At 31.9% G+C, this 23,713-nt stretch overlaps 4 protein-coding genes across 4 annotated transcripts; 3 read left to right on the plus strand and 1 right to left on the minus strand.

Moving 5' to 3' along the window:
- Positions 1-1,372: 1,372 nt before the first annotated feature.
- Positions 1,373-7,387, plus strand: HELRODRAFT_167329 (hypothetical protein; the record flags this gene model as incomplete). The annotated part of the gene is made up of 4 exons (XM_009012849.1): positions 1,373-1,611; positions 3,210-3,283; positions 6,436-6,987; positions 7,353-7,387. The coding sequence occupies 4 exons, from the start codon at positions 1,373-1,375 to the stop codon at positions 7,385-7,387; spliced, it is 900 nt and encodes a 299-aa protein (XP_009011097.1).
- A 996-nt stretch (positions 7,388-8,383) lies between these two features.
- HELRODRAFT_72035 (hypothetical protein) lies at positions 8,384-12,073 on the plus strand (the record flags this gene model as incomplete). Its single annotated transcript, XM_009012850.1, has 10 exons — positions 8,384-8,455; positions 8,698-8,779; positions 9,056-9,118; positions 9,454-9,502; positions 9,899-10,081; positions 10,416-10,488; positions 11,099-11,221; positions 11,435-11,506; positions 11,658-11,732; positions 11,948-12,073. Coding segments are annotated over 10 exons (918 nt in total), but the record flags the coding sequence as incomplete, so codon positions are not given.
- Positions 12,074-17,297: 5,224 nt separating this feature from the next.
- HELRODRAFT_167331 (hypothetical protein) lies at positions 17,298-19,566 on the plus strand (the record flags this gene model as incomplete). The annotated part of the gene is made up of 6 exons (XM_009012851.1): positions 17,298-17,310; positions 17,496-17,692; positions 17,901-18,061; positions 18,350-18,504; positions 18,917-19,204; positions 19,298-19,566. 6 exons carry the CDS (start codon positions 17,298-17,300, stop codon positions 19,564-19,566), a joined length of 1,083 nt encoding a protein of 360 aa, XP_009011099.1.
- A 659-nt stretch (positions 19,567-20,225) lies between these two features.
- Positions 20,226-22,498, minus strand: HELRODRAFT_72310 (hypothetical protein; the record flags this gene model as incomplete). The annotated part of the gene is made up of 7 exons (XM_009012852.1): positions 20,226-20,525; positions 20,738-20,887; positions 21,216-21,263; positions 21,402-21,557; positions 21,921-21,985; positions 22,169-22,304; positions 22,442-22,498. Coding segments are annotated over 7 exons (912 nt in total), but the record flags the coding sequence as incomplete, so codon positions are not given.
- Between the last annotated feature and the right edge of the window lie 1,215 nt (positions 22,499-23,713).

Raw genomic sequence — 23,713 nt, forward strand, 5'->3', positions numbered from 1 at the left:
TTTATAAGAGTAGCTTCATAAAAACTAATTGAAAGTCAATTGAAGGCTTCGTGTGCATTGATTTGGTTCACTCATTTGCTTCAGACAACTCCATCTAGCCCAAAGCCATCCATTCGACTCACATTTTATGTTTTTGTTCAGTTATGCAAATTTTCATCCAGCAATAACGATGAATTTTAACAGCTTATGATTTTATTTTCATATTTTTTACCACTTTTTTATTTTGACAACTTGTAGAACATGTTATTATTCATTTTTGCTGTCCAAATAGTTTTTGTTAACGGTTCGAAAGTGTTGCAAAATGCAGCAAAATTTACAACCTGACACCAAAGAACAGTTCCTTCACTGTTGTCTCTCCAACAGACAATCAATTTTTAGAAAGTGATCTTCATTAATTTTTTGAAATGTCGATGTTAGCAGTTGTTTTTTCATTTAACATCACAAAATAGAAAGAAATTTGTCATTTTCAAGACGTCATTTCGTCATTTCCAGCAACTTTGACATATTTTCTGGAAATATTTTCCATCCTGTGTTGTCCCATTCAATATATCGCATTAATTTATACAATACATGAAGTTAAATTACAAGAGGAACAAGTTGAAACACACAAATAATGAAATTAAAAGCCATCTTCATAAAAAAAATTTAAGTTTTTACAGTCTCAGATCGCTTATATTGATTCCTTCTAGATCGCCCTGGGTTCACATGTGTAATGCATAGATTTTTAAAGTTATTTAAATTATGATTCTTGGAATTAAATGAGCGATAAAGCAGTTTATTTAGAAAGAATTTCGTTTTTAGCGATTTGTGTTTTAAATCGTAGTTTGCAGATGTTTGCTGTTAGTGACAGGAAATAATTTAATTTGCTGTTTGTAGAGTGTTTGTTTTTGTTATGTGTTAGGATTGACTCATTTTGTTTAGTTTTAGTTTTAGTGTACTTTTTTAAATTTTCATTTCACTTAAAATTAAATTATTAAAATTAAAGTCTTAAAGTTTAAACTTTTTTAAAAGAAAAATCAGAAAATTTCATCCATAATGTCATCCACCAATTAATTATTCTATTTAATTATTTAATAAACACATAAAATTGTCGATTGAAAATAAAAAAAATTTTGAAAGTTTAGATTTTTAGACTTAGAGAATAAAAAACGAAACAAATGTGTAAAACATAAAACTAAATAAGTAAATATCATCACCATCATCATAAATTATTAAATTAAACTTGTTTGAACTTCAAAGTTTAATTTATATTATTTTGTTTATTTTATTCTAAAAAAAATTCTATCTCAAATTCTAAACATTGCTTAGTTAGTTAGATTGTCATTAAAAATTTTCAGTTCAAAGTTAGTAAACTGCAAAAATAAAAAGAAGTATGACTGACATAAAGAGCAACCAACAACAACAGCAAAACGAGCACATCTCTCATCAGAAGCCCCAGCAGAAGGAATGGCCCACGAACAGTCGTCTGTATCAGCTGAGAAACGAGAGGGTCCGATCGATTTCTACATCCTACGACGAACCGGATGTTGTGGTGGACATGGATGTGAACAACTACAGCAACAACTGCAATAACACTGACCACAAACGACCATCTCCTAATATTCATCTCAGGTTTTTGATATATCTGATTAGTGCATTATGTGGCCAATGTGATATTAGGCATTTTGATGAAGTAATTTATCTTTTTAGTCAATTAATTACTTAATTAATTAATTAATTAGTTATGATTAACTAATAATAAATTCTAAATGAAATTTGATTGTGATAATAAATGGTCAGCTGTTTGATATTCTGCTCCAATGAAATCATTCATTGAATATTTTTATAATTTATTTATTTATTGCTTTGTTTACTCATCTAAATGGATCACCTTGTTTAAAGACTGATGTGCACTATGTATGTATATATATACATATATAATTGTGTGTGTGTCTGTGTGCATGTGTATACATTATATGTATATACATGTATGTATATACATGTATGTATGTGTATACTTGTAGTTAAATATTTGTACATGTATATTTTTGTGTGCTTGATGTCTGGTTGTATGATTAATTAGACATTGTTTTGTGTAAATGAATGAATGAATGAATAAATGAATAAATGAATGAATGATTAAAGGGTATAAATGAATAAATGAATGTTTTTCAGATTAATTAAAAAAATTTTTCTAATTTTTGTTGCTGATTATTTTTTATGTTGTTTCAATGTTGATGTTTTTATTACTACTGTTATGTTCATTTCTTTCATTCATATTATTTTTATGAGTTTTGTTATTGGCACCATTTGGCACCATTTCTGTGTGTATTTCTTTTCATCTTCCAGTTGAGTTTTTTTTTACTTTCTGTTTATCATTTTTATTTTCCTTTCATTCCTATGTTACAGACCAACTCCAGCTAAATATAACTCAGGTTGAAAGGTTAACTGGCAGTGAATAAAAGACGTATGTATATACACACGTGTGTGTGTGCGTGTGCGTGTGGTGTGTGTGTGTGTGTGTGCGTGCGTGTGTGTCTACCAACAACAAAATATAAACACTGTTTGAACACCACCACTACCATCTTTTAAATAGCTAGCAATGGCCATCAATATCACTTTCTGTTAATGTTAATTGCTTCAAATGTTTGCAAAATTGCTTTTAAAGAGGTTCAGAGTGTATACAACCACACTCACTCACTCACATGCATACACACGCACATACATACATACATACACATACATACACAATTGGTTGATTGTTTTATTATTTAATTGTTAATAATTTGAGATTTGTTAATTTATCAGGCAGCAAATGAGAAAAAAAGTTTAGTTTTATTAAAAATTTGTGTACCATTCATCTGAGTGATGAATTAACTTGAATGATGATGATGAAGATGATAACGAAAATGATGATGATGATGATGAGGTTGATTATAGTCTACAAAGTTTGATTCAAAGGTTAGCACAAATTTATTTATATAAACTCATACAATACACTGCCTAGATATAGATATATATATTTATATGTTTATATGTGTATTCATATCTGTTACTATGTCTGTATGTACTAATGGGTTTCTGTTTCATTTTACATAAACCTTTTTTTTAAACTTTTACAATTTATAGCACGTTCAAAACTCTTAAGTCATCACATATTATGATAAATATTCTTCAACAATGTATTTAAACAAATGTTCAACATTTGTCAAATAAATTTTCATTTAAAGGTTCCAAAAAGGTTGCACACCAATGAGCCAGATGCTAGCGAGCAGAATTCCTAACTCACTTAGTCTCCATGAAGGTGGGTCTGCCTGTAGGTTCAACATCTATCTAATTTCATTCAGTACATTTCATGGTGGCTAATTAATTTGTTAATTATTTTCCTAATCAATTTTGTTACTTTAAAGTATTTTTTTTATAAACATTTTATTGTGAAAGGATTTTTCTATATGAAGTTCTCAAAATATCATACATTGAACCACGCTTGCATGTGGTTAATCTTCACTCACAGCTACACACTGCCACATTAATCAGTTGTTACTGCACCACATCATGCCATTTATTTCTTGCAATAATGAATAATTACCTACCAAACCAACTAAATTAACCCCCTTTAATAAGTTGTTTCATTCTTTGCAATGTTATATTGTCCATGCCTTGAAATTTATAACAGTCATATTCATTTAGAGAATCATTTTATACATTTTTACATTATGACACACACATACGTGCATACTCTGTGTGTGTATGTGTGTGTGTGTGTGTTTGAGAGAGAGAGTGAGAGAGAGAGAGAGAGAGAGAGAAAGAGAGAGAGAAAGATACACACACACGCGCCGCAAATACATACAATCCCATGGGACAATATACAAGCATATGTGCACACATAGACACACACTTCATGACATAATGTTATGCATGAACATCTGCAGTAATCACAAAAACTAATGCAAATACGAATATACATACATACACACACCCACAAAGCCAGACAAACAAAGTTCCTTCCAAAACATCTTTGTTACTAATAACTTTTTTAACATTGCTTTACATACTAATATATTAATACATCCATATATGCACAAATACACAGGTTCGTATACATGAACATATAGAGATACACACAAACTTATATTTTACTTTCTTTCTTTCTTTCTCTCTCTCTCTCTCTCTCTCTCTCTCTCTCTCTCTCTCTCTCTCTCTCTCTTTCTCTCTCATTTGCTCTCTTTCTCTTTCTTAACAAAACAAACCTCCATTGTATATTTACACAACTTAAAATCTGGTTATATATTATTAATCTAATATTTATAAATGCAGATTCAACAACAACAATATTGATAACTGAAGTACTACTAATATTAGTGGTAGTAGTAGTGGTAGTATTAGTAGTATTAATGATGACAATAAATGTATAGATAATAATAATTATAATGATGATGATGATGATGATAACAGCCACACACATATGACATAGCCAGATGATGATAGTACACTAATTTATATTACATTTAATAATAATTAACACATATAAGTTTACCACAATATCCACACCTAAATAAATAATTCATTGGTGCACACACAGGCATACACACACACACACACACACACACACATATATATATATATATATATATATATATATATATATATATATATTTACGTGATGGTCATATGAAACTTGTAATATTTGAAAATTTATACCGGAATTTGCTTCAAGAAAGGATTGTTAATGAAGTATGTTTTGTTTGCTGATATGTTCACTCATCTTGTTGTCATTCTATTTTACCGGAAGGTGAAACATATTCATTGGTTATGGGTTGATACGTATCTATGGTTTCATTCATTCATTTTTAATTTCTATCTGTCATTCCATCCCTTTATTTATTCATCTTTTCATCCATTCTTTCGTTGCTAATCTGCAGTAACATAACAGGACGACAACATGAAAACAACAACAAAAACATATTTAAATAACCAACAACATCAACTCAACATTGCTTTAAACTATTATATACGATGACTTACTGTCTTATATGTACACAGATAGCTATGTGTAAAACGCTCAATGTTAATATCATTTTGAGCTTGTAAAATATGTTTTTATATTGGCTATTCAAGAGAATATGCATAAATATATATATATATATATATATATATATATATATATATATATATATATATATATATATATATATATTATTTGCTATGTGTAAACTTATTACTGACATGATTCAATTAGTCATTGCTGATATTCTATTGAAACAACATCAATATCATTATTGCAGCCAGTAACACCAAGAATAATTATTACAATGAATAATATTGTCATCAATAAAAGTTATTGCTATTTTTATTATTTTACTACTACTACTACAACTACTTATACTGCTACTCGTCTACTAATACTACTGCTACCACAACTACTGCTACCACCACTACTACTAGTACTACTACTGCCGCTGCTGCTACTACTCATCCACTACTACTACTGCCACGGTTGCCGCTACTACTTCTACTACTACTACTATTTCTACTTCTACTGCTGCTTTAGTGTTAGTATGTTTTTCATTTATTTTAGCTTTTTTCTTCTATTAGTAGTTGCCATTGCCATCATAGCCATTATCATCATCAGCGCTTTTTCATGCTTACCTATTCAGTCTCTGTTTTAATATTAATAGAAACTTATCTTTACTTGTGATTGTAATTGAAGTGAAGTACTGTTGTTTATGTGTATGTATGCTTGTTTGTGTGTTTGTATGTATGTCTGTTTGTGTGTGTGTGTATGTGTGTGTGTGTGTGTGTGTGTGTGTGTGTTCGTACCTAAAAGTTTATCAGTTAAATTGTATTGTAGTATTGTATGCGTACACTCCATTGAACTTTTTAAATAGCTAAGTCACCTTTTTCAAGTTTTTTTTTTCATGTAGCTCAACCAAAGAACTCTTCTAAATAATTATAAAATAAATAAAGTTTTTGAATTAGTTTCTCCATACATTACCTATGTGTTGTGAAGTTTTCATGATTCACTTTTCTATATGTTTGTGCGTGTGTGTGTGCGTGTATGTGTGCGCGCGCGTATGTGCGTGTACGATTTCGGGGTTATCTATGAATTTCTGTGAAAAACTGTGAAAATCTATGAAAAACTGAATGTCTATGTTTAACTAGTATATATTAATTTTTATCTGGTCAACTGATATATAATTAAATGAGTGAATGATGCATTAAGACATTGCAGCTGCATTGTGGCAATTAAATACACTAATGTGTATTTAATTGCTGTTTATTAATTATTATACCTCTATTAACTATTGTTGCTGCTACTTATTATTATTATTAATACTACTATCATCATTATAGTCGGTTTTTTTTAATAATGTTCTCTTCTTAACCCATCTCATGGGATTGCAATAACGTTCTTTTGATCACATGTTCATCACACCACACTACACCACACCACAGATGAGATCAAATCAACAACGAGTAACAAAATAGGCCCGGAGGAATTCGTTGAGATGATGCGGCGTCGTAAGACCCCTCTCTACCTCAACCACCTCTTCTACCAACAACAACAGCTGCAACAGCTGATGAAAGGACGCAGAAGAACAGTCTCAGAGAACCAGGCCTCACTCATGCTCAAATTCCCGCAGACCTTACGGCAGAAGTACGCCGACCAGTCGCAAATTCCAAATGTCGTCGTCCTCGATAGACAGCCTGTCGTCAGGCAGAAGAGTGCTGCATCAGATCATGCTAGTCCTCCTTCTGACGGGTTGCTTGTTGGACTCGCAGCTGCTGGAGCGCTTGTCGGGCCGGCGGGTGAAATGACAGGAGCTGTTGGATCTGGGGGTGGGGGAATTTTAACGGCTGATGGCTCTGGTGGTGGCATTTCTGGCTCTGGTGGTGGCATTTCAGGAGTAGCTAGTGGTGTTAATAATAGGAAATTATTACACCAAAATGTGTCTGGCGGTAGATTGCTTGCTGCAAAGCACTCCTCTATTGGACACGATCCAATGAGTAACTTTCCAAAGGTTGGTTGGTTAGCTGGTTTGTTAGTTGGCTGGTTGGTAGGTTGGCTGGTTGGTAGGTCGGTTGGTAGGTTGGTAGGTCGGTTGGTAGACATATTTTAAATATTCAAGTTAAACATTAATATCAATAGTTGTATAGCTTGAAGGATAAAAACTCAATTAACAACCACCACATTATTATTAAAAGGACAAACCAGATAAAGAATTTTTATGATAGTAATTATGATGATGATAGTGATAGGATGACGTGTTCGTTGATGATGATAAGTATGATGATGTCGAATTGTAACAATGATGATGATGATGATGATGATGATGATGACGACTATGATGACTATAATGCATTTTTTCCAGATGCAAGTTGGCTCTCCTATTTCGCCATTAAGTGAGTGAGACGTGATGATGATGATGATGATCGTGATGGCGATGATGATGATGATGATGATGATGAAATAATGATACAACTACGACGATGATGAATGATGATTATCGTGAACCTCTGTTCTAGATGTTAATGATAGTGATGTTGGCGTTATCAATAACTAACATTACAAATACGATAACGACGATAATGATGGTATTGATGGTGATAACGATGATGATAGTTTCGGTAATGATGATAATGATTATAACAATTTTCTGATGATGATGACGATGACCAGATGAATTTTCTCTATACGGGCGTTCCCCATCTGAGCATATGGTCATTTGGAAGGAAGCCAACAAGAGAGATAAAATAATTAAGGTCAGTTAGTTGGCTGTCTGTGGTTAATTGATTGATTGGTCAGCTGGCTGGTTGATCGATTGATTGGTTAGTTCGTTGGTTGATTGATTGATTGGTCAGTTAGTTGATTGATTGATTAGTCATTTGGTTGGTTCATTAATTGGTCAGTTAATAAATGTAGTTGGCTAGTGGTATGAGGGTTTGGTTGTTTGATTGATTTGGTTGGTTGGTTGGTTGATTGTTTTGATTGCAATGTTAGTTGGATTACAATGTCGTTTGATGGTCGATTAATAAAAAGATGATTGATTAAAAGTTAGCTGATTGAAAGTTGGGTTGGCTGGTTGTTGAAAGTTATTGAAGTTCTCGATTGTTTTTTTTAAACACGTGCATTGAAGATTTCAGCCAATGACGACGATAGCATTGAAGAAGAAATAACCAGTCAGTCGTTCCTCAATTAATCATTTGATTCACAAATCAATCATTCAGACATCCTATCAATCAGTCAATCTATCAATCATTCACCAACTATTAACTAATAAATCAATCGATTAATCAATCTATTAACTAACCAATCAATCAATCAACTAACTAATCAATCATTCAATCGAATTAACCAACTACTCAACCAGCCTGCTGCCTGGAGACGTTAATTGAGAACATAATTCGAAGACACACCGTCTACGACGCCATGCCTAACCATGCCAGGGTCATCATACTTGACCTCAACCTCAAGGTCATTTGAAGATGTGATGATGATGATGATGATGATGATGATGGTAAGTGCGTTGATATTTAAGATGCCAGTTAGCCATTTGTTTTGGCCAATTGTTACAATATTAATAGAGGAGCTGAAGGCTATTTAATATCATCATCATCATCGAAATCATCATCATTTCGCCATTACATCATTATCAACATCATCGTTATTATTATTGTTGTTATTATTGTTGTTATTGTTGTTGTTGTTGTTGATAGGTTGGTTCAGCATTTGATGCACTTGCCTACGATGGAATCCACGCTGCCCCTCTCTGGGACAATGACTCCAAGGAATTTGTTGGTCAGTTTGTGATGATGGTGATAGTGATGGTGATGATAGTGACGATCAAACTGATGATAATGATGATCAAAGTGATGATAATGATGATCAAAGTGGTGATAATGATGATGTTTATCATGATGGTGATGATGAGGGTAATGACGATAAAAAGGGGGATGATAATTGTGATCAAAATGATGATGATGATGATGATGATGATCGAAATCAAAACGACGATAATGATCATGTTGTTTATCATGATATTGATGGTAATGATGATCCTTTTGAACACGGCAGGAATGATTACTGTGACTGATTTCATAAGCATTCTACAGCAGTTCCTACATCAACCTGTAAGACGTTCATTGCTCTGATGTAATATCATGATTGTTGTTGTCTGTGATTGTTGTTGTTGTTGTTATGGCTGCTGTTTTGTTGTTGTTTGTGATTGTTGTTGTTGTTTTGGCTGCTATTGTATCTGCGATACTTTTTTGGTTATCGTTGGGCAAAATGAGAGTTCTTCTCCTTTGTAGTTGCCTTTAAAAAGTACAAAACTGTCGGCGATACTTTTAAAAACGAGTATCGGTTCTTATTATTGTTGTGATTGTTTTATTATGTTAATGTAACGGAATGTAATTAGATTTGAATGTTAATGTAACTGAGTTGCACATTGTTGTTTTCTGATTTGAAGGAAGTCCTGGCGTCCATACGAGATGATAAGGTGTGCAAATGGAGGGACCATCTGTTGAGCCAACATCAACAAAAACATCAGTTACATCAGCGGCTGCATCAACAATTGAATCTTCAGCAACAACAACTGCAACAACAACAGCAACAACTGCAACAGCAACATCAACAGAACCTAAATAATCAGCGACATCATCACCATCACCAACACCATCATCTCCATCAACAATCTAACTCAATAACAACAACACTGCAACCGTCATCCTTATCTCCTCCTTCAACAACATTTTCTAACAACAACATTAACAATTACAACAACCACAATAGCAATTTTCATGCCGACAACAATAGTGATAATAACACTAACAGCGGTAGTAACAATAATGACATTAACAACTTCATTAACACCACCGACAACAGCAACTACAACATCGCCGACGACAACAGCATCAGCAGTAGTAGCAGCAGCAACTGCATGTTGACGATAAAAGCAGATAGCAACCTGGACGATTTGATAACGCACTTAGATTACTACCACATTCACAGGGTTGTTGCTGTCGATGCCTCCACAAAGAATGCATTGTACATAGCCACATATAGGAGAATATTGCATTATATTTGGAGTAAGGTTGGTCGGTTGATTGATTGATTGATTGACTGACTGACTGACTGACTGACTGATTGATTGATTGATTGATTGATTGATTGATTGATTGATTGATTGATTGATTGATTGATTGATTGATTGATTGATTGATTGATTGATTGATTGATTGATTGATTGATTGATTGATTGGCTGATTGGTTGGCTGGTGGGTGGGCTGGTTGGCTGACTGACTAGATAATTGACTAATCGATTGACTGGTTTGGTACCGACTGATTGATTGATTGAATGAATGAATAATTGATTTTAAATTTACTTCCTTCCTTTGTGACCCCATAACCTCAAGCTGCCCCCACTGAACCACAGGGGTGTGACCACGAACGTCTTCAATAGAACGCTTCAGCAAGTTAACCTCGGTTCATACATGGACCTCGTTTCCGTTAGGGCTTTTCAATGCTTATTATTATTATTATTATTATGATTATTATTATTATTATTATTATTATTATTATTATTATTATTATTATTACTGCTGTTGCTGTTATCTGTATTATCATTTGTGATATGGTATCATTCAAATGGTACTGGTTAAATTTTGTCATGCAGTTATTGTTAATCAGTAGTGTTTCTGTTATGATACATCTAACCGTTCTAGGCATGTCAACTGCTTTTGACATTATCTTAGTGAAGGTGATCGAAGTATTAATAATAATAATAATAATAGTTATATTTTGACAATAATTTTATAAGCAGTAAGTTAAAAAAAATAGTTAACAAACAATGGTTTGATCTGCTGGAGGGATAGCCAAGATAGTATAAGCGCCACATCTTGAGAATTTATAGCGCATTTACCTGCGCGTACATATAACGAGTTTCCATGCTTGTACGTTGTATGATGGGGTGTGGTGTGTCTATTTTACAGAATTTTTGGTATTAAAAGTTCACAAGAACTACGTTAGGAAAACACTTAAACTGCTACGTTCCTGAAAGAGTACATTAATTTTAGAAATTTATAATATAATATAAAACAATTGTGAAATTATGATTAGGTATCGCTATCAACACCGGTGCACGAGATATTCAGCATCTTGATGTCACGTCGTCTCTCAGCAGTGCCCGTAGTTGATGACTGCTACAGAGTTGTTGATGTCTTCAGGAAGGCTGATGTCATGGTTAGTGGTGTTGCTGCTGGTGGGGCTGTCCCGACGTTCTTGATGTTTTTAATGTTCTTTGTTGTTATTGGTCATGCTGGCATGAAATCGTTCTAGTTAGTTTATCTCTCTTTTAATGCAGTCCCTTATATCATCATCTTCTTCATTATCCTCATCATCTACGCTATCCTCATCATCTACGCTATCCTCATCTTCATCCTCATCTGATAACAGAGTCTAATAATTGATGGAAGCTTTCACGATCTCTATTGCCCAGTCGAAGATGTCTTACTCTACGAAAGAAATGTATGTTTATGTATGTACGGTTTGCATGTTTATATGGGTACAGGTCTGTACGTTTGTTTGTATGTGCGTATACACGCTTGTATGTGTATGTATGTAATAACTATTTCTTATCATCATAAAAATGACAACAACTTATCTATCATTGTATTAGGGTTTTGAGGGTTTGTACAAATGCAAGAAGACTGACGTGGTGTACAACGTTATACATTCGTTTGTACATCTCGAGGTACGAAATTTGTTTCATTGTCGTCATCTTCCTTTATCATCTTTTTCCATCATCTTCGTCATCATCACTATCATCATCATCTTCACTATCATAAATATCATCATCGTCGTCGTCATCATCATTATCATAAATATCATCATCATCGTCGTCATCATCACTATCATAAATATCATCATCATCATCGTCATCGTCGTCTTCACCACCATCACCACCAGCTGCATCGACTGGTGGTCGTGGATGATGAGGATAGATTGGAAGGCGTCATCACCACGTCAGACATCATCAAGTTCTTCCTGGATGGTGATCATACCTCCATGGTCAGTTCATCATCATCGTCGTAATCATCATCATTATCATTATTATTAGTAGCAGTATTGTTGATGCTCTTTTTGATACGAAGATGATGAGCGTGACTGACTACTTGTGAGATGCTCATATTCATTTCATTTCATTACAGTCGGACGAGGATTAACTAACCCCGCAGCAACAAACAACAAAGGCATCAAGGACAGTCAAATTCAGAGTGGATAGTGGAAAATGATTCTCATCACCTTAATCGTCGTCGTCGTCATCACCATCATCATCATCGTCATCTTCTGCATCATTATTCTCATAACCAGCCAGCCAGCAACAACATCTTTTCCATCTCTACTATTATCTTTTTTTTATAATTTCTCATCATATCTTTGCCGTAGCATCATCTATCATTTATATATCAACTCTTTCAATGTATATCATCTTGTATCATCATCTACTCTTGCTATCATCATCGTCATCATCATCTGTTATCTATATATAATCTGTTTTGATGGGTATCATCTTTTCTCATCATCATTTATTCGCCTCATCATCATCATTATAGTTTGAAATATCATAAAATCATTTTAATTATGTCCACAATGTTGTTTTTCATCTTGAACTCAATCACTCACTCACTCACTCACTACCAGCAAGTTACCAGCGGTTTCGATAACACGTCTGTGGTTGTTCCCAGGGTCGAGAATTTTACCAAATGGCATCAACATCGAATATACGGTAACGGAAATAAGACCGAAATGACATTAGTTACATCAACAATGGAAATAAGACTGAAATGACATCAGTTACATCAACCGAACAACGACACGACGTTAATAACTTTAGTAACATCGATCCACAACAAATCCAAACATCAACAGTATCAACGTATATAAACGTTATCTCTATATTTTGCGATAACTTTGAACGTATAACAAGGCTTACTGCTTTAATTAACAAACAAATAAACAGTAATATATTATTACTCACTTATATATATATATATATATATATATATATAAATACTACTTATATTATATATAATGTATATTATACTACTGATAATACCACTAACGCCCGATTACTACTGAATTACTTGTACTAATTAATTATACTTATAAATGTATGTGCTTACTACTAATCTAATTGCTGCCGGCCGGTGTCTTAAACGATGCTAATTACTAAGTTTACCTTGTTTGTTAACTGAAAATTATTATAGATTATATATGTATATATATAATTGATAATATAATATATATAATTTATATTATATAATTTATATTTGTTATTATTATGTTATTTTATTAATTAGTTTCTTCTAATTTTCAAATGCTTGTAAATTTTGTTTACTGATTTTTTTTTCTTCTCACTCATTGCCCGTTAAAAGCAGGCGAGTGCATATTTTATATCATATGTAAACACGATTAGACATGCAGTTATGTACAAGCATTGCAATTAACATGCATATATATTTGTATGTGTGTACGTGCGCACGTATGTGTACGTGTGTGTGTAAGTGTTTGTGAGTTTATATGTATGTGAGTGCATATTTACATACATATAAACTATGAACCAACAAGGCATTAATGATGAACAAGACAAGAACATTACACTCAAAAACGCATATAAATACTTGTGTATGTTTGATTGCTTTTTATGTGTGTATGTATGTATGTGTATATTTGTATGTGTGTATGTACGTGTATATATGTATGTATGTGTGTGTGTGTGTATATATATGTGAATGGGTGTTTGTTAGTAAATATATATGATATGTATATTTTTACCATTTCATGCATTTATATGGTAAGCGCCTGTGTCTTGTGTGTTTGTATGTTTTAGTTTCACTGCACGCATGTTGTTGTACGTATGTTTGTATGTTTGTGTGTTTGTATGTTTCTGTTGTTTTGTGATTATTATTAATTTTGGACAGATTAGATTATCAAGTTATGTCAGGCGGTGTACTCTTTTATTTCTGCTTCGGTTCAGTCGCGGTTGTTTGCTATTCTTCTTAATTTAATGAAATTACTAATGATAATATTAAATATTTAATATTATTATAATTTGTTATTGTTATTATTGTTGTTGTAATCATTGTTGTTGTTGGTTTTTTTTTTCAAATGCTGTTAAACTTTTTCGCTAACGACTACGCTTGCTTGTTGCCATTTGTATCTGGTGATTTTTTTCGTTTTTAACCCTTTTTGCGCTCTTCCATTTAAATGCCGTCGTGTTTCCTCTTTTTATTTTTTATTTTACGAATAACTTTTTATTATTATTGTTGTTATTATTATCATATTATTATTATTATTATTATTTTCAGTTAGGATTTTTTTTGATTATTGTTACAATTACTAATATTATTTATAATAACAAACTATGACAGTATATCACCTCTGTTTTATCGTTAAAATATATGGCTTTTGTGTGGTTAAACATTGAAAGATCGTATTACTGAAAATTTCTGCTACAAACAATGTCAGATCACTTTAACGTGAATTTGAGATTGTAGAATAGTGAATTGTTATTATTTTTATTGTTATTTATTATTATTTATTGTTTATATTATTAGTAGTTATTAAATAGTAAATTTATCGTTATTGTTGTGCTCTGCGATAGCATTGAGTTTTATTTGTTTATAGAAAGCCCGTTTGATCTATTTTGTTTGTTATCTATGGTGACGGTAGTTGTTATAGTAAGGTATGACATCATTCAAACCGCAATAATAATAATAATAAATTGATTTAGGGATGTGATGTTTTGTTTTAGGATGCCTTATTTAAACGTTTTTACGTGTAATCATTATTAAATCGTTCAATGTTTTTTTTAGCATATGGATGGACTGTATTAAAGGCTGACAAAGCCCGTTTGCAATTGTGCTAAATCATCGTAAATGTATTAGAAATTTTATTATATATTTTCTTTGTTTTTATGATTTTAACAAAAAACGAAGATTACTTATGGTTATTATTGTTATATTTTATTAATATTATTATGAAAAATGTTTACGATTATTATTGAGAGTTCCTATTGTGTATAATAACATGATGACGCTTATAATCATGAACCCTGGCCTGTAGATACTGGCACGTTGCTTTTAAATTGGAATCTACTTGGTTCCATGGTTATTTTGTTTAACTAGTTGATTGGTTTGTTAATTAATAAATTGGTCGGTCATTGGTTGGTCAGTTAGTTGATTTATTGGTTGGTCAGTTAGTTGATTAAAAGGAAGTATTTCTTAAAGTGATTGATTAAATGAATGAGCGAGTGAGTGAGTTGAGAATAATTGATGAGAAAATGAACAGACAGTGTCGAATGAAGAAGTGAATGAGAGTGTTTGAGTGAGTAAATTATTGATTGGATGGTTAAATTTTTTTGATTGAATTTGTTTCAATCTCCAAAAGTCCCTTTTTCTGCATACATTCGCTTTTAGTTGTTACGGACGGCTACGTCATCAATGACGTGACTGACAATTCTAGACTTAACTTTCATTGGACTTCGTTTTAATGTTTCATGAAAATTATTTTCTTTAATGTGAATGAGTTGACTTTCAGTAAATAAAAAAATTTCGTTATAAGTTTTGTTATTCCCAGTTCTCGCTATAAAGTAAAGATGTTTCTCATTTAATTGTTTTATCCGCTACTTGAAATTTATAATAAAACTCGTTTACTTAAAAACACAATTTTTTATTTTTGGTGGCTGCATATAGCTGATTGTTTACAATAACGTTCTTAAATGATGGATGAAGTGCTGCATAATTAATCATTATTGTGGCAGTTAGTTCGATAAACTTTCATGTATGTATCCATGCCTAAAAAAATGTTTGTTGCATTTTCTTTTTGATATTTTTGTCAATTTTTTTAAAAAAGTTTGCGAATAAATTTTGTTTTTTTGAGATTAAAGGATGTTAAATTAAATTGTTGTAAAAATTGAATTTTCAGTTGTCCGAGCGATTTTTTAAAACATTTTTCAAGGGGTCCTAATTTTTGAGTTCCTAATTCTCAAACAAATCAGTCAAAATCTAATTTTAATTTATTTCATTTTAGTTTTAACTTTTAGCTTAGTAATTATTAATAAAAATATTAAAATAATCTACTAGAATTTTAACAAGTTTAACTAATCTAATAAAAAGAAATTGCAAGAAATTAGGATTTTCTTATTTCCAGTTTTCATAGTAAGTCAAACTCAAAAAATTTTCTCAAAATGTTTTATTTCATTTGTATTTATTACATTTTTTATTTTTTACTCTACTTTTAATTTTTGTTTTTCAATTAGAATATCAATTTCTTCATGAAAAAAAAGTATGACCACAAACATGTCAAAAAGCAGTGAATTGATGAGCCCATCATACTTGATTGAGTGAATGAATCTCTCAGACATGGCTCTAGGGTGGCAAAAAGATATGTATATAGAGGCACATTATTAATGAATTTAATGTAAAGTAAATGTTCAACGTAATGTCATAATTGAAATGCTATTTTAGCATTAAGTTAAACCTCATTATAAGTAAGATAATTTCATGATATTCCTGTAAGTGTATGGTATGCTATGTTATATATGATATATCCTACGATATTACATATGTATCATCTTAATTATCTTATCATTATTATGTATCTTATCATCAAGATGTATCCTTTTATAATTTTGTATCCATATTTATCAGTCAACATTATTTGATTGTAGCAAATTTAGGCCTGAGACACATAAGAAATGCTATATAGTAAAAGGAATAATTGTTATATAGTTAATTGTAATGTCATAATATAAATAATTATAATTAAATCATTAATAATAATTACTAAATTGTTAATTTTTTAGATACAATGTCCGAGGATGTTTCAGTTACGAAAAGGGTGATTATAAATTTTTACCACCATTAATGTTATTAATTTTTAAGAATAAAATCATCAACTCTTACGAAATAATATTAACAATAAATAGTTATTAATGTTATAATAATAATAATTTTTATATTAATATAATATAGTTATCATATTTGTATGAATAATAAAAATAATATTTTAAAATTATCTTAGATAAAGTTGAGTGTTCTGGATTCAAATGCAAATGAGTTTATGAACATGGGGAAAGAGGAGTTGGTATCTAGGTGGTTATTTAATTTATATTAATGCCATAATTTTATTATAATTATATGTATGGCTAAGTTACAATACATTACATTGCAGTACATGCATTAACCTATTATAAAATAAATTACTTAGATTGATGTCGTTGCAGAGAAAGTTTAATGAACACATCGGCAGCAAGATGGTCTCAAATTGTTTGTAGTTTATTTTTTTTACAAGTTTATTTTCTGATAATGGTACTTCTGTATTGTATTTGTTTGGGTACGTACGTACGTAATGTGTGTGTCTTATAGTTGCTGGTTATAATGTGGGGTTTGCAATCGTGTCGACATGTTCTCATTTACATTTTTTAATTATTATTACCAACTCAACCATCTAGCAGTGGCAGCGGCGACAGCAACAACATCAGCAGCAGCACCAAACACACCATCATCGTTGGCCACGTCATCATCAGCAACATCACCATCGACGTCATTGATGGATAAGTTGAAGCTGCAGGTGATGGAAAGTTCTAAAAACGAAAGCATCCTAGTACTCAGACTGGCTGCTAAGGAACAGGAGAATCAAGAACTTTTGGTTGGTTGGTTGATGTTGTTGTTGATGGTGATGTTGTTGATAACTGGGGTTTATGTATGATGATGATGATATCTGTTATGATTCAGGTGGTAGTGAATATGAGAATTTTCAAATGAGTATAGTAACACTTGAATGGAAAGTGATTATAATTAGATGATTGATCAGTTACTTTCCCTCTCGCTCACAAATCCACCACACGACACAACAGGCTCAGATCCAAGAGATGAAGACCCACACTCCGTCTGCCAGTCACTTGCAGTCCATGTTGTTGGATCCCTCTGTCAACTTGATGTTCATGAGGATGTCCCAAGAGATTGACATGCTCAGGAACAATCTCGAACAAGCTCAAAAGGATCTAGCTGCATGGAAGTTTACTCCTGATAGGTTGGCTGGTTGGTTGGCTGATTGGTTGGCTGATTGGTCGGCTGATTGGTCGGTTGCTTAAGTTGAGTTGATGAATGGAGGAATATGTAGATGAATGGCTGAATAAATTAATGAATAAATGGATGGATGAATGAACAAATGATTTGATCAATTGTAAATTGATTAGATAATTGATTGGGCTTATGAATAAATGAATTGAAAATGTATATAATTTGATTTAAATGATATTCTTGTAACTTTGTTATTATCCTTTATTTCCACATTTGTAATCAGTCAAACTGGGAAGCGACTGATGGCCAAATGTCGAATGTTGATCCAGGAGAACGAGGATCTAGGCAAAACTGTCAGTTCGGGGAAGATAGCAAAATTGGAAGGAGAGATAGCTCTTAATAAGGAACTTATATCTGAAATGAAAAGAACTCATAAGGGTTCGTCTGTTTGTTTGTCTGTCTTTTTATTTGTTTGTTTTTTTGTTTATTTCTATAATTGTGTATTTGTTCTTTTAATTATTTGCATAATTTTGTGTTTGTACATTTGTTTTTTTTGTATGTTCACAATTTAGGTGATGTTGAAATTATGATTCATGTATTGGCGATTTTATTTTGTTAGCTGATGCATGCTGTTGTCTGTGGCATAAATATTTTGCGTATCAGTATATATAAATGTAATGCACGTGTTAAAATGAATGTGTCATGCTGGCTGTTGTTCTATCTCACGAATATTCAAACCAGCTGATGTTGATTTTATCAAAGTGTTGACCTTATTATTTGTACTTTTTTTCATGTTAATCTCACTCAACAACAACATCTTATAACAACAACCCACCAACACCAACGACAGAAACAGAGCAGCTGATGGTGGAGTTGGATGAGGATTTGGAGGGTATGCAGGCGACAGTCTTCAAACAGAGAGTCGAGTTGGAACGTGTCGGACAAGAGTTGGAACTCTACAAAAACAACTGCACATGTGCACTTGTACCCAATGGAAATGACGCCAACACCAATTACCACAACAATGGCGTTAATGTCATTCATAACAAAAACATTTGTAACAACAACGCCTTATGTGCCAACAACATCATAAACGACAACAGCAAAAATTCTACTTGTAAATCGCCCGCTTCTGATGGTGATGATGATGTTTGTATGAATAAAAGGAATAACATTATTAAAAACGATGATGATGATGATGACGATTGTGATGATGATGATGATTGTGTAGATAGTCGTAAATCTCATCATAGGACTAACACTCAGTCGGCTAAACTTTCGAACAGGAAACACAATCACGTGAATGATGCAAACGAAAACGACGATTATGATAATGATGATATGGATGATAGCGAATATGATGATGATGAAGACGTGAAAGACGTCAGGACGAGTGATGCCGGCAGCTCCAGAAGACGATCAGATAAATCGACAAATCTTGAATCCTCCCTAACAGTTAATAATAAAAATAAAATGAAGACCTTATCAACTAAAGATTAATGTGTGTGACGAATGGTGAGACTGTTTTCTTTATGAACTAATCAATCAACTTAACTTTGTTGCTGAAATTTTTAAATGCTTTTCTTTCTTTTTTTAAATAAACGCAATTGAAGTTTATATTTAATGAAAATGATTTCGAATAATTGTAAGAGGTGTGCTTGCCGTTGTATAACGCCCGCCCAGAATTGTGAATGTTATTTAATTTTGATTAGATAGGATTACCTGTCGACGAATCGGTTAAAGTCAGGCCCTTCCTTTAATTATTTTCACATTATGATAGGCTACACGTCAAATCTTAATTCTCCCCTTCTTTCAGTTATTTACAGTTCACTAGATTTGACGTATAGATTTATTGCTATTGATTTCACGCCTAGTAAGATTTGGCTTCTAGTTTTTTTGCACAAACTTAAAGGATTGTATTGAAACAAGTTGATGGTAGCGAATCAGCGACATTACAGCCTTTGTTGCAATAGATACGTTTTTACGATGTATCAATACATATATCTACGAGAAACAGCCACTTAAATTTGTCAACTGTAATAGTTTAGTTGCGTACGATTGAAAAGGAGTTGATTTAATTATTTAATATATAACCTGTCTGTAAACTAGATTGTGCAGATAATGGAAAACGAACACAGTTTTATTATAATTTTTTTAAATCAAGCAGCAGCAAGTTGACCAGTCGCATTATCACTACCACCGCTCTCGCCATTACTTTTAACAACATCCACCTTTCGATCTATAGCCTCCAACTTTGGTTTCACCATAGTTCTTAGTACAGCAACTTGGTGACTGTAGTCGCCAGTTTTCATCCAATCGGGAAATATTTTGCTGTGGACTCTCCACGAGCCATTCTCGTTCACGATGTGTTTCTCAAAGACGACGTATTCAAGCAAGTCTTGAGGAATTGTTTCACTACCGTACGTCAGTCGACCGAACCGATCGTATATGGCTATCATCTGTAGGTACAGGGTGCAGTTTCAATCTTTCAATTACAGTGTCAATCGTTCAAACAACTAATAAAACATACGCCAGCGAAAAAATATACAAAAGCATTTTTTTATTTAAAAAAATTGCTGATCATTGAACTATATTTTTAAAATAGCAAGATAGTGCTATGAAGAGAAACTTATGTAGAAGACTTAACAGAATTAAGAAACAGGCAAGAGACCTGTTTAGTGAGGTATCTGACAGTTATCTGTGCGTATATATTCTCCTTTGACATCATCTCTGTTGTACGAACATGCACAACTCTGGGCGGTTCCAAAGATTCTATAAACGACCAGCGAAACGTCTTCTTCTCTAGTTTCCAAACCATCTCCTGGTAGAATGAAACTTTTCTGGTGAGTAAGTGCATGCAGTGTGCCAATGTTACAAGTATTATCATTCATTATGAGTATCAAACACGATTTGTAAACACCATTGCTAAGCTTTCCATCACCCTATTAAAATCACCACTGCTCAAATATTACCAACACTAACTAACATCCCCCAGTAGCGGTAGAATAACCATTGTCTACTTGTATAAAGACCACAATTCATAACAACAATTATGATATAAACTACACTTAGTACTCTTGCTGTTACTACTACTAACTACTACCACTGCTACTACTACTACTACTACTACTACTACTACTACTACTAACAGGATAAGCCTTTTCAGAGACAAGTTCATGTAAGCGAGCTTCATTGTCCTTGACACTACAGTCAACATTTTAATATTTTAATTAGTATTAATACAAATATAATGAATAAATTATAATAAATAAAAAATAAACAGATAAATAATTCACAAATTCACTGATCAACAGATAAGTAGCAATCTATGTTACATACTTTTCCAATAGTTTCATAGCTTCTTTGTAGATATCAAGAGACTTCTCGGCAAAAACTTTTATGTCAAAGTTCTCCTCGTAGGGTTTGATCTTCCTAAGTTGGAGGAATGACTTGCCCTTCATCTCTAGTTCTGTTAATCTTTGTTTGGCACCCTTCCAATCAAAATTTAGTTCTTTGTTATGGTGTATAAAATATTTACACAGTTTAACTTTGTTATAATGTCATAAACACTTACTTTCTAAAAAATGCAACACATGCAAACATGCCATTTTGAAAAGTTTATTCAAGTTTATTACAATATAAACTTATGATATTTCAAACAAGCCCATCAAATTATTAATAATGCACTAGGCATGTGATAATACAATGTACAACTTATCTGGATAATTTGACTTAAATAGATTGAAACTTGACCATAAATAAGTTTTAAATGAATGAATAAATAAATGAATGAGTGAGTATGAATGAATGGAATGAAATTTATTGATGATTGAATGAAAGATTTTCATGAAAACCTTTCCTGAAAGTCTAGAGGCCAGACCATCACCCTCAGGTGGAACATATGGCTCAAAAACACTTCCTATTTTCAAGTAATTTTTAAAAATATTAAAAAAAATTATTATAGGATATTATTAAAAATAATATTACAAAATATTGATTAAAAGTTTTATAAATACAAAAATTTTGAAAAAAATCTATAATTTGTGATTACATTATAATATTATATAATCTTTTAATTTAATCATGTAAAACTAAAAAGAACCTGTGCTAGCAATAATGATAGGTCTTTCTTGAAAACGTCTAGGAGGTGTCATGCCTTCTTTCTTCATTTTTGATCGAAACTCACTGGGGTCCATCATGGATTCACGTCTAAGTTTGTCATAATCAGGAAGGTCCATCTTTTAATTTAATGTGTTGGTGGGATAGTTGAATGAACAATCCACAATTAAAAAGTTCAATAGATCTACTAACTAAATTGCAAATGGGCATTTTGAAAAACATTCACTCTCTGATTTCTAACCAAAAAAAAACTTACCTTCATAACTTTTTCAGCCCTCAACTTCCTCCATTTTATATCCCAGTGCTTATGCCTCAAACAAAAAAAAGACCCAGCAGCAAAGACCTGTCAATCAATCAATCATAAAAATTAAAAAATAAAATTAATTGAAAATTTATATAAAATTAAATTTTATTAAAATTAGTTTGTTTTATTTTATAACCTGTAACGCTTCGTTGCAGTATAGTTTAGTTTTAGCAATGACTTTTAACATTTTTATTCAGAAATGTGTTGATTTTAAAATTAAGTTAATACGACGCATTTGTTTGAACTCTATGGAAAGCTGACGGTAAACAACATTTAAAACTATCTGATTTAATATGTAATACACAAATGATACATATATGCACATATAATTAGAATGCATATAAGTATACAAATTTTTTATATTCTAATACCTGTTGTTTCAAACTTTATACATTAATAATAAATTCAGTTGATAAGTGAATAAATAAATCTAAAAAGAAAGACTCTTGGAAATTGGTTGCAGTAAAAATTAAATTATTATTCATAATTATACAAAATAAACTTTATTTATCGCTAAAATAAAATCTAATAACATCAATAAAAATTATTTTTTTCATTAATTTTTTAATAATATGTTTCAGAAAACACCACAATTTTATATGCATTTTATAAAAATACTAAGTTCACCCGTCTTTAGCTAGCTTACTCTCAGGAGTTACTTTCGTCATGTTTTAGACAGTCGACGTTAGCGATTGAATGAACCATAAAATTTCGAGTGTTACTATCGTTGTTGTCATCGTTATTGTCATCGTTGTTGTCACCACTATTTTTTAAATAGAATCTAACTTCATCTTTTTCTACAGAAAACGGCATGTCGCACAACTGATGCTAAAAACTGAACTCGCCGATTACACGAGATTTTGTCATACCCGCCATGCCATATTTCTCCAGTTCCATTCTTCAAACATTACAATAACTGTTTACGAGAACACTGCCTTAAATATAAAAATGCCAAAAAAATTCCATCAGCCACCTAAAATTCCATCTTGAATCTCAATCATCAGAGTCCACGATTGCCTTAAAGATGTTTTCTCATATATTTATTCAGTTAAATAAATAAACCAATAAGCGTAAATTGCAATGGTTTTTTATGTTACATTTAATACTTGGTATATGTTATTTAATAGGAGCCGTTGCTTAAGTCGAAATTTTTTCTCAAAGATGAATGCATACAATTGCAAAACAAACGTACGAATCAGTGAAAATACATTAATAGAGGTGGTG

This window comes from Helobdella robusta (genome assembly GCF_000326865.2).
Source record: "Helobdella robusta unplaced genomic scaffold HELROscaffold_11, whole genome shotgun sequence".
Classification (NCBI taxonomy): domain Eukaryota; kingdom Metazoa; phylum Annelida; class Clitellata; order Rhynchobdellida; family Glossiphoniidae; genus Helobdella; species Helobdella robusta.